Genomic DNA, 13,574 nt, shown 5'->3' on the forward strand with positions numbered 1-13,574 from the left:
TAAATTCGTATACAAATATATTTTTTATTTATGATCTTGGGGTTTGAAATCTTGGTTAAGAAAGTCCCTTCTATCTCCGGACTATAAAATATTCTCCTAAAATTTATTTAATCCTCTCAGTTGCATTCTTCCGTTGAAATCTTTTTTTTTTTTAACTGAAATTTACTTTTGCATATAGCACAAGGAAGGGACCAAGATAATCCAATATTTCATTAATCAGTCATATACGTCTAGAGCAGGGAATGTCCGATTCCATTCCAGGTTATACAGGCGAGATTAATGTCAGATATCGGGAGCATTTCCGGTACTGGTTAAAACTGTCACACGGTTGGCGGGACTGCGGCTTCCGATCTAGGACCGCTGGATAGGGTTCCTTTCCAAGCTTCCAGCTCTGTATTATCTATCAGCCCGCTGATAGGGCAGCCTCCCGACGCCACTCAAAACATCCCAAAGGCCCTAAGCCAAACCTTGCTACTCGTAGAACTAACAGTCCAAAGAAGTGCGAGAGCCACGACGCTCTGCGCATGTGCGCTCTTCGCAAGCTGAAAATCGTGCGGGGCGCTTTTCAGTAAGTTCCGCCTTCCAGCCTTCAGCACATGCGCAGTCTCAGTTCCGGTGCGTAGGGGTCGCTTCTGTGGGACACTGCGGCGTGCCGGGACAGCTGGGAAGATGGCGGTTGCGCGCAAGGCTGCTGTGGCGGCCTGGTTACCTTGTCGGAGCTGGGGCTGGGCAGCTGTCCCCTTCGGTCCCCACTGTGGCCTCAACACGCTGCTTGCACCGATGCCTCAGCGGGCGCCACGGTGGCTCCCAGGTCAGTGTCCGAAAGGCGAGAGTAGGATACGTACTTTCGAACGCCTCGGGTTCCGTCAGTTCCTGTATCTGTGCAGTGCGTCTTTGGCGCCCGGTTCAAAACTGCTCTTCCCCCTTTCTAAGCACCCCAGTTCTAGGCGCTGTGTACACTTCTAGTGTAGGCTGTGAGGAGAGCTCTCCCGCGCCCTGCGGCATTCTGGGCATCCCGGGCGCTCGCTGGCATTTTACGCTGTGCAGTTTAAAGAACTCCTGCTCCCTGCCTGCCTCCCCTGCGTTAAACGCCAACACTAGGAAAAATTAAAATGAGCGTTTAATGCATTTGATTATTAGTTACTTCTAGGAGTTTGTAGATTGTGACTCCTAAAATGGTTAGGCACACTCTCCTTTGACTTGAGGGAACCTAACAATGTGAGGCATATTCTTTGTAAAAAGTGTAGACGCCCCCATGACTTCAGTTTCTAGTTTTGCCTTCTTGCTGCACCCACTCAGTGAAAGAACCGTAATCATTATTGCACAAAGGAAACTAGAATTTGGGCCAAAAATCAGAGAACCTCGTATATATATAGTATTTGAATTAGACCCTTTTGTTTTTTGGCTTTGTGTGTTGTTCACGCCATTGCCACGCAGCTGTCAGATGCATGTTGCTTGGAGTGGTAATTAATGTCATGGCAGAGATCTTTTGTATGGAGTTACAGTTTTTAAACTTTTATAATCAGTTTAACTTGCATTTAATTATACACAACCAAAAGGCATGTTATACATGCAAATACTTCTGGCAAAGCATAGTATGTCAGTTCATTAACCAGAGTATAATATTATTTCATCTATTTAGCAAACATTCATTGAGCACTCATGCACCAGGCTTTGAACTAATGCTTATGTTCAAAGATGATTTATGGATATAATTATATGAATCTGTCTACTTAGAACTTACATTAAATAAATTATAATTATCTCGGGGAAATTACTGTTTTGGGAGGTGATTTCTGGAAAAGAATAGTAAGAATTTTTTTTCGTACTCAGCTGAGATGATGGGAAATGAACATTTTTGCTGACACAATCAGTGGGTCAACATAACTTGCCCTTACTGAAAGTTTTAGATTTGGCGTTTTTCTCTATACTTTGAAACAAGCTTACATGTAAAAAGGAATCCTTTAAGGCCTTCAGTTAAGTTTTTTAAAAATCAGCTTCTTAATTACAAAACAGGGAAAACTTTAGCAGCACACATGAATTCTCTTCTCAAGACGGAGAAGTTTTCAAAGTGGAGGACGGCTTCATTTAATATAAAAAAGGAAAATTTGTTAGTCCAAAGACCCTAAGGAAGTATACAAACCTAGCGTCTTTGGAAAGAAGAGGTGGTATTATAAATGACTGTTTAAAAAAAAAATCTACTTGTTTCTTAAGAGCAAGTATGGATTTTATTATGGGGGAAAATTTGAAAAATGATGAAATGGAATACTCTTATAAAGTTCACCAGTTGTACTGTTATACTTAAATTACACTAAAATCTGTGTGTTCCATTTACAGAAAACCAAACCAACAAATAAAATGCAAAGTGATTTCATAGGCCTATAAGAAATCTCTTTCCAAAAATGTACTATTAATATGTTATTTTTAAAGAAACTGCTGATTGAACCCACCTCAGCTGATATAAAATTATGAGTTGTTACTGTGGCTCATGATTTCTTGGTTGAGGTGGGTGGATGGGTGAGCAGGTGGGGTGGATTGGAGTCAGTAATGAAAAGGGCACAGCACCTCTTCCTTTGAAACAATTTCCCAAGGGCAGACCAAACCTGTATCTTCCCTGATCCCCGAGAAAGTCAGGGATGCAAGGCTAGGCATAGTGGCTCACACCTGTAATTTCAGCACTAAGAGGCCAAGGTGGGAGGATCACTTGAGCCCAGGAGTTTGAGATCAGCCTAAGCAACATAGAGAGACCCTGTCTCTACAAAAAAATACAAAAATTAGCCAGGTGCGCTGGTACATGCATGTAGTGCAGCTACTGGGGAGGCCGAGGCAGGAAGATGGCTTGAGCCCGGGAAGTCGAGGTGGTCCAGGCTGCCATAAGCTAGGATTGCATCACAACACTCCAGCCTGAGTGACAAGGTGAGACTCTGCTCAAAAAAATAAAAGAAAATAGGGGATGTGAAACTAATCAAACCAAAAATAAATTTAAAAAATGAGGCCAAAAATCTCACAAGAGAGGGCTGAAACTATTGCGGATAAATCTGAATGTTGATTGATACTGTTTAGGATAGATGATAAAGTAGTGACAGGAGAATGTTTTTTGATCAGTCTCTGTATTTTGTTGCCTTGAAATTGCTACCTCATTGTGTGTTTTGGAAGAATCAAGGTTGGATCTTGCTCAAAGAAGGTACTGATGTTGGCATGATTTTAAAACAAGAAATCTCATGCACAGACTTACTAATTTAGTACTTTGACTTTGTTTTTGTTTTTCCTATTAAATGGAAATAGCATTTTACATCAATTCATTAAGATAAGAAAGTTAGGATTGAAAATATATATGGTTTTTCAACAACCGAATTTGCAAACCATAGTTTATGTTTTGTGTACTTTGTTTAGCTTGCAGACAAAAGACGTCACTCTCTTTCCTTAATCGACCAGACCTTCCCAAACTGGCTTATAAGAGGCTAAAAGGCAAAAGTCCAGGAATTATCTTCATCCCTGGCTATATTTCTAATATGAATGGTACAAAAGCATTGGCGATTGAGGAGTTTTGCAAATCTCTAGGTCACGCCTACATAAGGTAGGAACAACACATTACTGAGAAAATAATTGCTACCATTAGCACAACAATGGAGAATTACTTCTGTTCTAACCAGTTGAAGTAAATGCCAGCATTTTTATACATTATTTTAATGGCCTGTAAACTTGCATCTTGTGATTTAGAGTAATTTTAAAAGCAACCTTTAATAGACCTTTTTTTAAAGGCCTTTGTGCCACACTGACAACCCTGGCAAGAAAGGACATCTTAAGGAAAGCAGTGGTAACGAAGGTCTTTAGAGGCAATAATGTGTGTGACAACAAACAGATATACTATTTGGCTTTCATACAGTCTCTTATATTATCATTTTCCACTGGGGACTTAAGGACTTATTTGATCACTGTTTATCTAAAAGTAATCCATGTATTTAAAAGAATTATATAATACAAATTTCTGCTGAATTTTCTCTTCCCTCTCCTGTAATTTGATTTTGTATAAGCATAAATAGGGATAGGTGGTATTTCACTAAAGGTTGATTTTATAATTCCTAATTTTTCATGCTGACAGTTATTTTAGTAAATAACTTTATATTCTTATAAGATCTACCTATAACAGTCATATATTCAGTATCTACTTTCCAGAAAAGATGGTATGATTTCATAAAAAGATTAGCCTGGAATTCAAGAAACATGGGTTCTACAATAAATTCTAGCAATTTCTATTACAAGACAAGTAAGTTAATAAACATTGGACCTAAGTTTGTCATCAAAAGAAGGAGCTTGGTCTAGAGATAACTTCTGAGTTAGCACTAACAGCCTAAAAATCTATCTGTCTAAATTTTTAAAAGAGTGATTAACGTTCATTCAATATATATAATTCTAGAAAATACAACTATATATAAAACTTCTGGACTACCTGTATATTAGCAGAAATTTGGTCAATTATATGGATGTAATCATTTCTTTTACCAAATTAACTGGATTATTTTATTTTCATGCTCAGAACCCTTTTAAAATCTGTTCTTATTCTGAAGATTGGCGTACTTTTTGGAAATAGATTCTCTAGCATTATGTTGTATATTGCAGGGAGCACTGAAGGTAATGCTATATCAATATAATGTTAAAGAAAAAACCTGACATGTATATAGTGACTCTGTTTAAAGACAGAGTGATAGAGACACAAGATAGGAGGTTACTGTGATAGTCTAGGTCTAAGATGACAAACAGACACCTGCACCAAGATACTGGACTTAACCAAAGTACAAAGAAAGGGATGAACATAAGAAGAAATGAGAATGAATGGTGATGATATAGGGCAGGCAATATTCTGGAGCCTGGAAAAACAAACTTGAATGAAACAGTCTGCCCTTAATGAACTGACATTCTAGTCAGAGGAAGATGAATATTTAAAAACAAACTTGATTTTAATACAATATGAAAAGTGTTGAGTACATACAAAGAAAGTGGTACTAAATGGGGCATAAATGTCAAGTAAAGTTCCTCAAAGGAGGTGACATGACTTAAAGGATGAGTATGAATTTGAGTTGGGGAAGAAGCCATTCTTTGCAGCAGAACTGCGTGCTAAGGCTCTAAGTTTTAAAAGGGTGTAATTGGGAATTGGGAGTAGTTCAGTATGACTAGGGTTTAGGTAACCTGTGGGTGTGGTATGATACTTTATATCACCGTGATTTTTTATTGATTTGATACCCTTAAAGAGAGGTAAAACTCATAGACCAGACAGACTTTGAGCCTAGATAACTAGGAAGTTGGAAGGAGAAATGGATGGGCTGGTGATGATGAATTTTATTCTGGTCTCCTTCCCATCCATTAATTCAGTAAATATACACCAAGCACCTACCATTGCAAGGAACTGATCTAGACACTAGAAATACATTGAAACAAAGCTTGTGCCCATGTGGAGCTTTCATTCTAATGGGGGATACAGACCATAAATAATCAAATTTATCTCAAGTAATAATAAGTGCTATGAAGAAAATGAAGCAGAGTAAAGAATTAGAGAATGATGAAAGAAGCACAGCTTTAATAGTTGAGTGGTCATGGGAGGCTTTTCTGAGGATGTAACATTTGAGCCAAAGGCCTGAGTGAAGTGAGGGAACAATCTGCATGGATATCTGGAGGAGAGTGTGCCATGTGGAGAGAAAAGGTGCTGAAACGGGAACTTGAAGAAGGAAAGCAAGGTTACAGTTGGCGGTTGGGTGGGGAGAAAACAATGAGAAATGAGATCAGAGAGGTGATCAGGCACCAAAGTATGATAAGGACTCTAGATTTAAAGATTATAGAAAGCCTGTGGAGGGTTTGCAAGACATGTTTTTGTTTGGAAGGGATCACTCTACTATATAGAAAAAGACTATGAGTGTGAAAATGTGAACAGGAGACTTTTTAGGAGACTGTTGGATTAGTTCAGTGGAGAGACAGTGTGACTTGGACCAGGCTAGTAGCAGTGGAGAAGGTGAGAAAAGTGATTGGACATAGGAAATATTTGAAAGTCAATCAGCCAATAGAATTTGCTAAAATACATACCGATTGTGATGTTTTACTATAAGCATTATAGTAATGAGGAAGGTGCTGTCTTTCTTAAAAATTAAAGAAGCAAATACAGTTTTTTTTCTTCTTTTCCAGGTTTGATTACTCAGGAGTTGGAAGTTCAGATGGTAACCTTGAGGAAAGCACGGTGGGGAAATGGAGAAAAGATGTTCTTTCTATAATTGATGACTTAGCTGAAGGGCCACAGGTGACTGTTTCTGTTAAGTATGATGATAGTTACTGACTATAACTTCATATTTAAGCAGTTTCTTTAGTTATGAAAATATTTGGTTGGGCATGGTGGCTCATGCCTGTTATCCCAGCACTTTGGGAGGCTGAGGCAAGTGGATTACTGGAGGTCAGGAGTTCAAGACCATCCTAACCAACATGGTGAAACCCCATCTCTACTAAAAATACAGAATTTAGCCAGGTGTGGTGGTGTACGCCTGTAATCGCAGTTACCCAGGAAGCTGAGGCAGAAGGATTGCTTGAACCTAGGAGGCAGAGGTTGCAGTGAGCTGAGATTGTGCCATTGCACTCCAGCCTGGGCAAAAAGAGGGAAATTCTGTCTCAAAAAAAAAAAAGAAAGAAAAGAAAAGAAAATGTTTTTATTTAATTTGAATGTTTAATCAGTTTTGATATTTGATTTAAAATGATTGTATTATTTTTACTTTCTAATAGTGTATATTATTTTACTTTTTATTGTATATATTTTGTTTTATGTTTATACCCTATACTGTCTTAAATACCTAATACTTTATTTTTTATTTTTAGATTCTTGTTGGATCTAGCCTCGGGGGTTGGCTTATGCTTCATGCTGCAATTGCACGACCAGAAAAGGTCATGGCTCTTATTGGTGTAGCTACAGCTGCAGATAGCTTAGTGACACAGTTTAATCAGCTTCCTGTTGAGGTAAGTCAAAAGTCACTTTGGCCACCTCAATATATTTACCTCTTATACTTCTGCTCCCTCTTTCTTTGAAGGAAGGAGGGACAGATAACATAATGAGTCCTTTGACGTATAGCTGGCCCATCGTTTGTCTTAGCTGCCTTTCTGTACACAATCTCTTTTCTACCTTTAATTATTTGGCATTGTTTTCTTTAAGATTTCCTTTCTTCACAGTCACTTCAAATCATTTTGCCAAATATTTGAGACACATTAACAAAATCTCACTTTGAAGTTTATTTTTTTATCAACATTTTCTTTATTAATTACATTTACTTATTTGGATCATACGTCGTGAACTCCTTTTGTTCCTCTTACTTTGTGGCATATGGGAAGGAGTGCTTGTTCTTATGACTGTGTTAGATTGGGCTAATCAACTGAAACTAGTCATCCCTTGGTATCTGAAGGGGATCGCTTCCAAGACCTCCCACGATACCAGAATCCATAGATGGCCAAGTCTCTCATAAAAAAAATGGTGTAGTATTTGCACAAAATCTTGTATAATCTAAATCATATCTAGATTACTTAAAATACCTAGTACAATGTAAGTGCTATGTAAATTGTTGTTATACTATATTGTTCAGGGAATAGGGACAAGGAAAAAAGTCTGTACATGTTCAATACAGATGTAATCTTTTTTTCTGGATATTTTTGATCCAACATTAGTTGAATACATGGATGCAGAAACCATGAATATGAAGAGCTGGCTCTCTGTTTTAGCCTAAAAGCAGCCTCAGATCCTCTCAACAGAACTCTCCAGACAGATATTGTCAGTCAGAGTCACAGAGACACAGAAATTAAAGAAAACAGAGCAGTAGTTTAAAAAATACGGTTTCTAGTCTAGCAGCAGTAGCACCTGAGAAACTTGTTAGAAACCCGAATTCTTGGGTTTTACCCTGAATCAGAAACTGGGGATACAGCCCAGCAGTCTATGTTTTAATAAATCTCTTACGAAGTTTAAGTACAATGCTTTAGAAAATGGAGGAAGAGGAGAAGGCAGTTCAGAAAAAAAAAAAAGAAAAAAGCGTATGTAGTGTTGAATAGTAGAATGTCATTGATTTACCTCAAGTTCTACATTAATACCTGTGCCATGTATTATCTGAGTTCTTTCTTAGTTTATGGTGTTCTCAGCTCCTTAAGAAACAGCATTGTGTGTGTATTCAGATTTCTCATATTATTTCCTATCAGGGCTAGAATTACAAAGCTGGTCTTCCTTGAACTTACCTCCTGTTTCTGAATTTTGTTCACTTTCTTGGTGGTTTCTCATACGTAGTTGCTCAGTGTCTTCATGTTTCCCACCATTGCCATTTTGTGTATCTAAACGTGGACTCCTTGCTCCATCCTCTTAACTCAATAATACAGCAGTTCCTGGGGTAGGAAATTATCTCAAGGACATGGCAGATCGAAAAGGAGTTGATTTTGGGGGGGTTGGGGAATTGATTGTATTTTTTCATTATTGGTAAATGACAAAACCTCTGTACATTTGTTTTGGTTTTGTTTTTATTTTGGGGGGTTTTAAGACAGGGTATCTCTCTATTGCCAAGGCTGGAGTGCAGTGGTGCAATCATCACTTACTATGACCTTGAACTCCCAGACTCAAGAGATCCTCCCACCTCAGCCTCCTGAGTAGCTGGGACCACAAGTGCACACCACTATGCCTGGCTAATTTTTGTATTTTTTTTTAGAAACAGCGTCTCACTGTGTTGTTCAAGCTGATCTTGAACTCCTAGGCTCAAGAGATTCTCCTGCTTTGGCCCCCCAAAGTGCTGAGATAACAGACATGAGCCACTGTGCTCAGCCATGTACATTTCTGTGTGTGTGTGTGTGTGTGTGTGTGTGTGTTCACATCATTCAGAGTGAGGATAGAGTAGATACTTCCTAAGTGACTGAGAAGATTTATAATCTGCAAATCAGGGCATAGTTTTGCTAATACTTAATCAGATAAGCAGTTGTTAACAGAAGCATGTTGAGCCCTTGGTTAACTTAAAAGCATGTATAAAGAAAGAGCAGGAACACTAAGCCCACTGTTTCTTCTCCACATAAACAGCTAGCCCTAACAATGTCAACAGAGCAGATGCGGAGATTTTTACCATCTCTTATAATCCAGCAAATGTTAAGCCCAGCATTTCTCGTTGACCTTCCTCTTTAACTGACTCAAATCATTATTTCCTTCTTTGGACACTAGAGGGCCTCAGACATGATGCACAGCTGTTTGGAATGTAAGCTTCTGAACCATATTGCTTTGATAAGTTTTCTTAGTGTAGAGCTTAATATATTGTACATTTTCTTTGGGTAATGTTTTTGCTGTTTCCAAACTTTTTGTTCTTGAGGATTTGAGAACAGCAAACTTTTTGTTCTTGAGGATTTGAGACATAAAACATTTTATAAAGTTAACTTTGTTCTTCAAATAGACCATTTTCATTCAATTCAGTGGCAGGTAACAGAGCTAGTTGGGGACTAGGGATGCTTAAAATGAAACTATTATTAAGTGAGTGTCCCATTAATTAGCAAAGCCTCCGCTTCAGCTAATAGCCAGTGGAAAAGTTTTATCTACTGAAATATTTACAAATTTCAGGAACAATCCTGAGTAACTTGAGGATAACTGAATGTCATCTTTACTTTAAATATTTGGTTTATATGTTGTTTTAATACAGAAAACGCCATGATATTAATATAGATTTATGCATTTTATAATTTTGTAGAGTTTCCTTAATTTTAAATCATTTGAAGACATATTTAGAAGTATGATTTTTTTAACTGAATTATTAAATCTTTCTGGAATTAAAAAAATACATTAAAAGCCTAAAGTACATGTAGATTATATTATATATTTTAAGTTCTTGTTTTCCTTTTTACATTTGCAATAAACAATTTTAAACATGGAAAAATCATAGTATGTTTGTGAAACTTTAAATTTTTCAAATATGTTACATATAGCTTTTCTTTCCTTATTTTTTTAAAATTTTTAATAAGATGTCTGTTCTATTTTTCTAGAAATGCCCTTCATATCATATAATTGCAAAAGTCTTAAAACTATTCATAGCTTGATTTTTATTTTTAGTTTTAAGCTCTGATTGTCTAAGAATATATTATATATAAATAAACTTTTATGCTCAAAAGTGTAGATGAAAGTATCCAACAGTATGGGATGGTCAAGCTAATTAAGTCAATTACAGTGGACGGCAGTGCAGCATTTAAAACCTTTTCATAGAATTTTTTAAACCCAGAAATATATGTATTAAAGCGGCATAGAAAACTGTATATGAGTATGTAATATGTATGTATTTTGCATTTTACTTATATAAAAACCAAAACACATATAGACAAATACTGGAAATAAGCCAGAATATTAATGGTTTTTCTATCCATAAGATAGAATTATGGGTGGTTTATTTCTTTTTTTAAAATTATTATTATGTTTTCTATAATGTCTATATGTTACTCATACAAAATTCTAATTTTTAATTAGAAAAATTAAGATAAATTATAATGTAAAAAATAAGTTCTCAAAAAGTCAAGGACATGTATGTTTCATTTTATGGGAATAAATGTACACATATTACTGTTTGATTTTCAGGAAGTATGTGGAAGTCTTCTTTGTCGTCCAAAACAAAAATCAGATTTTTTTTTTCCTTTTCTAGGACTTTGGAAGGAAAACTACTTTTTTATATTCAGCCTAAAATTGCATAAGTATGTGTATGATTTGATTTTATACAAATATGAATGATACCTGGACTGATTCCAAGAAATTGTAATACTTTTCTCCCGTTTCATTTTTCTTTTCAGATGGGGTGAAGCAACACCTGACTTAACATACTGTGTGATAAAGTTAGATAAATCTAAATTCAAGTTTGAGTCTTAGTCATAACAGTTAGTAGCCAGGCCCTCAACTGTTGAGCACAATATTTCATTTATCTAAACCTTAATGTCCTCTTTTATAAAAATGGGATAATAACAGAATTATTATCAGAATTTTATGGAATAATATGTATATAGTACCCATCATAGTACCTTGCATATAGTAATTCATTATTGAAAAGTATTATTATACTTTTGTTATCTCTATCTTCTCATTCAAGAACTGCCTTCTTTAGATTACTTAAAGCTATCGCATGTGTTAGTGTTCCATAAAGTCACAAATACTTTTATTTTTCTTTTTTCAATAGGTAAAAAAGGAAGTTGAGATGAAAGGTGTGTGGAGCATGCCATCAAAATACCATGAAGAAGGAGTTTATCACATTCAGTACAGTTTCATTAAAGAAGCTGAACACCACTGCTTGTTACATAGCCCAATTCCTGTGAACTGCCCTATAAGATTGCTCCATGGCATGAAGGATGATGTTGTACCTTGGCATACATCAATGCAGGTTGCCGACCGAGTACTCAGCACAGATGTGGATGTCATCCTCCGAAAACATAGTGATCACCGAATGAAGGAAAAAGCAGACATTCAGCTTCTTGTTTACACTATTGATGATTTAATTGATAAGCTTTCAACTATAGTTAACTAGTATCACATGTTTAGTTGGTATGTAATGTATCCAGAAGATTGGAAGAGGGATAGCAAATGAAAGATCCTGATACTTTAGGTTTTTCTCTTACCTCTATTTTGTAAATATCAGATGAGTATTTATTTAATGATGTATTTGCACAAGTAATGTAAATTGAAAGAAGGACCAGTTACTGTTTAGAAAAATTTCTCCTTCCTTTTGTCCTTGATTTTTTTTTCATTAAAGTATTTCCTATTTTTTTATTCAAGAAAAGTTTACCTTTCTTATGTTTATGTTAGCTATGTCAGCTCTTAATTGCATCCTTTTCTAATTAGGATTATTAATAAAGCATGAATATTTTGTTTTTATTATAGATGGAAATTTGTAACTTTCTGATTTTAAAATGCAATTCACAAAATATAGGGAAATTTTTATTGAAGTAGATTTGAAATGATTGGAGAAACTTCAGAAGCATAATAAAGTTCACAATAAGGATGCTACTTTATATATAATAGATAAAGTACTATTATATATATAGATTATATAAGCTGCACATTATATTCGAACTTAAGGCTTTTTTTAAAGACTCAAAAACTACAGTGACACAAGGAGCTATTTCTGAATTTTGGCTTATGTGTCGTATATTTAAATGGGGAATTTCATCTGAAACGATGTAGCATTTTAATATTCTGATTGATAAAACTAAAGAGGAAATTGATCTTTATATATTACTGCTTACTTGCAGAAACATTCATTATTTCATTAATACTGCCCTAAGTACAACTAGGCAAGTGACTGCCACCTAAATCAGAAGGCTTTCTAAAGTCAGTGAGAAAGTGTGAAATGTAAGTATAAAGGTTTTTTTTTTTTCCTAAATAACTAAAATGAGGTGCAAAGTGAATTTTGATATTACTGAGTTAATGTTTTTTATCCATTAATTTTGGCTGGACTTTATTTAGCTTGATTAGGTTATTATCTGTCAAACCTTTTATTAAGTTGACATGACTCACATATATACATGTATATAAAATGAGCATGTGTTAAAGACTTACTCAACTTATTAATGAGGAACCCAGCAGATAGTAAAGCTGGTTCCAAGTACAATTCAAGAAACTGAGTATTTATTGGCATTGAAGAAAAATGTTGAGATAAAATTGCTGTGCAGAAAAAAGTGTTAATGAAGCAGACCTGATTACTTATCCCTAGAGACCTGATTTGCAAGGTTGCCCCTTGATTGGCTTCTGGGAATTTGGAGTTCAGGGGGCTTCCACCATTCCCAGAACTGATCAAAGTACCTTACCGTATCTAAACTGTAGAACAATATAGTTTCTGCTGAACACCTGCTTTCCTTTTGGGAGTCTAGAAGTTTGGCATGTGCCAGGCAGAGACTGCCCTTCGTGACTAGCTCCCAGTAAAAACCCCTGGCACTCAGACTCTAACAAGCTTTTCTGGTTGACAACGTTTCACAAGTGCTGTTACAACTGGTTGCTGGGAGAATTAAGCTCATCCTCTGTGATTCCACTGGCAGAGGATTCTTGGAAGCTTGCACTTAGTTTCCCCTGACTTCACCCCGTGTGTCTTTTTTCCTTTGCTGATTTTGTTTTGTATCTTTTCACTGTAATAAATCATGGCAATGAGCAGAACTGCATGCAGAGTCTTATGCGTCTTCCTAGCAAATCTTCGAATTTGGGGTTGGTGTTGAGGGCTCTCCACAGATACAAAACTGGTTTGTGTCCTACAGAGCAATTAAACTACAATCCGTGGGTTATCTTTTATACTGGGCAAAAATCACAAACCACAAAGATAAACCATCTCTGTGTGCCGCAGTGCTTGGTGCTGGAGTGGGTTGATAGAAGATGACACTGGCTATTCAAGGACTTATTTTTGCCTAGACGTTGCTACATGTGAGGCTTGTTAGGAACATGAAGGTGGGGCCCTTGCCAGTGATGGTATTCTGCATTTAAACATAACAAAATGTAATAAATATGATTAGAGATTCATAATACATAGGTAGAGGCAGTATGGCATAATGGTTAAGGGCAGAGATGAGCTTTGTTTTTA

The 13,574-nt window shown here is 36.3% G+C and overlaps 1 protein-coding gene across 2 annotated transcripts; it reads left to right on the forward strand.

Moving 5' to 3' along the window:
- The first annotated feature begins 634 nt into the window (after positions 1-634).
- Positions 635-13,161, forward strand: ABHD10 (abhydrolase domain containing 10, depalmitoylase). Of its 2 annotated transcripts, none has more exons than XM_012460953.2 (5): positions 635-811; positions 3,394-3,577; positions 6,175-6,286; positions 6,853-6,990; positions 11,190-13,161. In XM_012460953.2, exons 1-5 carry the CDS (start codon positions 670-672, stop codon positions 11,532-11,534), a joined length of 921 nt encoding a protein of 306 aa, XP_012316376.2. In that variant the 5' UTR covers positions 635-669; the 3' UTR covers positions 11,535-13,161. The 2 variants fall into 2 exon arrangements, with proteins under 2 accessions (XP_012316376.2, XP_012316377.2); XM_012460954.2 differs by lacking the exon at positions 11,190-13,161 and adding an exon at positions 10,665-11,182.
- Positions 13,162-13,574: the final 413 nt, after the last annotated feature.

Source organism: Aotus nancymaae, unplaced genomic scaffold (assembly GCF_030222135.1).
Source record: "Aotus nancymaae isolate 86718 unplaced genomic scaffold, 86718_ANA_hifiasm-v0.15.2.pri h1tg000011l, whole genome shotgun sequence".
NCBI classification, from domain to species: Eukaryota; Metazoa; Chordata; class Mammalia; order Primates; family Aotidae; genus Aotus; species Aotus nancymaae.

Excerpts from the sequence above, each read along its gene's own strand:
- ABHD10 (XM_012460953.2), top strand. The coding sequence starts at position 670 with ATGGCGGTTGCGCGCAAGGCTGCTGTGGCGGCCTGGTTACCTTGTCGG. Across the intron at positions 812-3,393 it reads GGCGCCACGGTGGCTCCCAG|CTTGCAGACAAAAGACGTCA; the intron begins GTCAGTGTCCGA and ends TACTTTGTTTAG. Across the intron at positions 3,578-6,174 it reads CTAGGTCACGCCTACATAAG|GTTTGATTACTCAGGAGTTG; the intron begins GTAGGAACAACA and ends CTTCTTTTCCAG.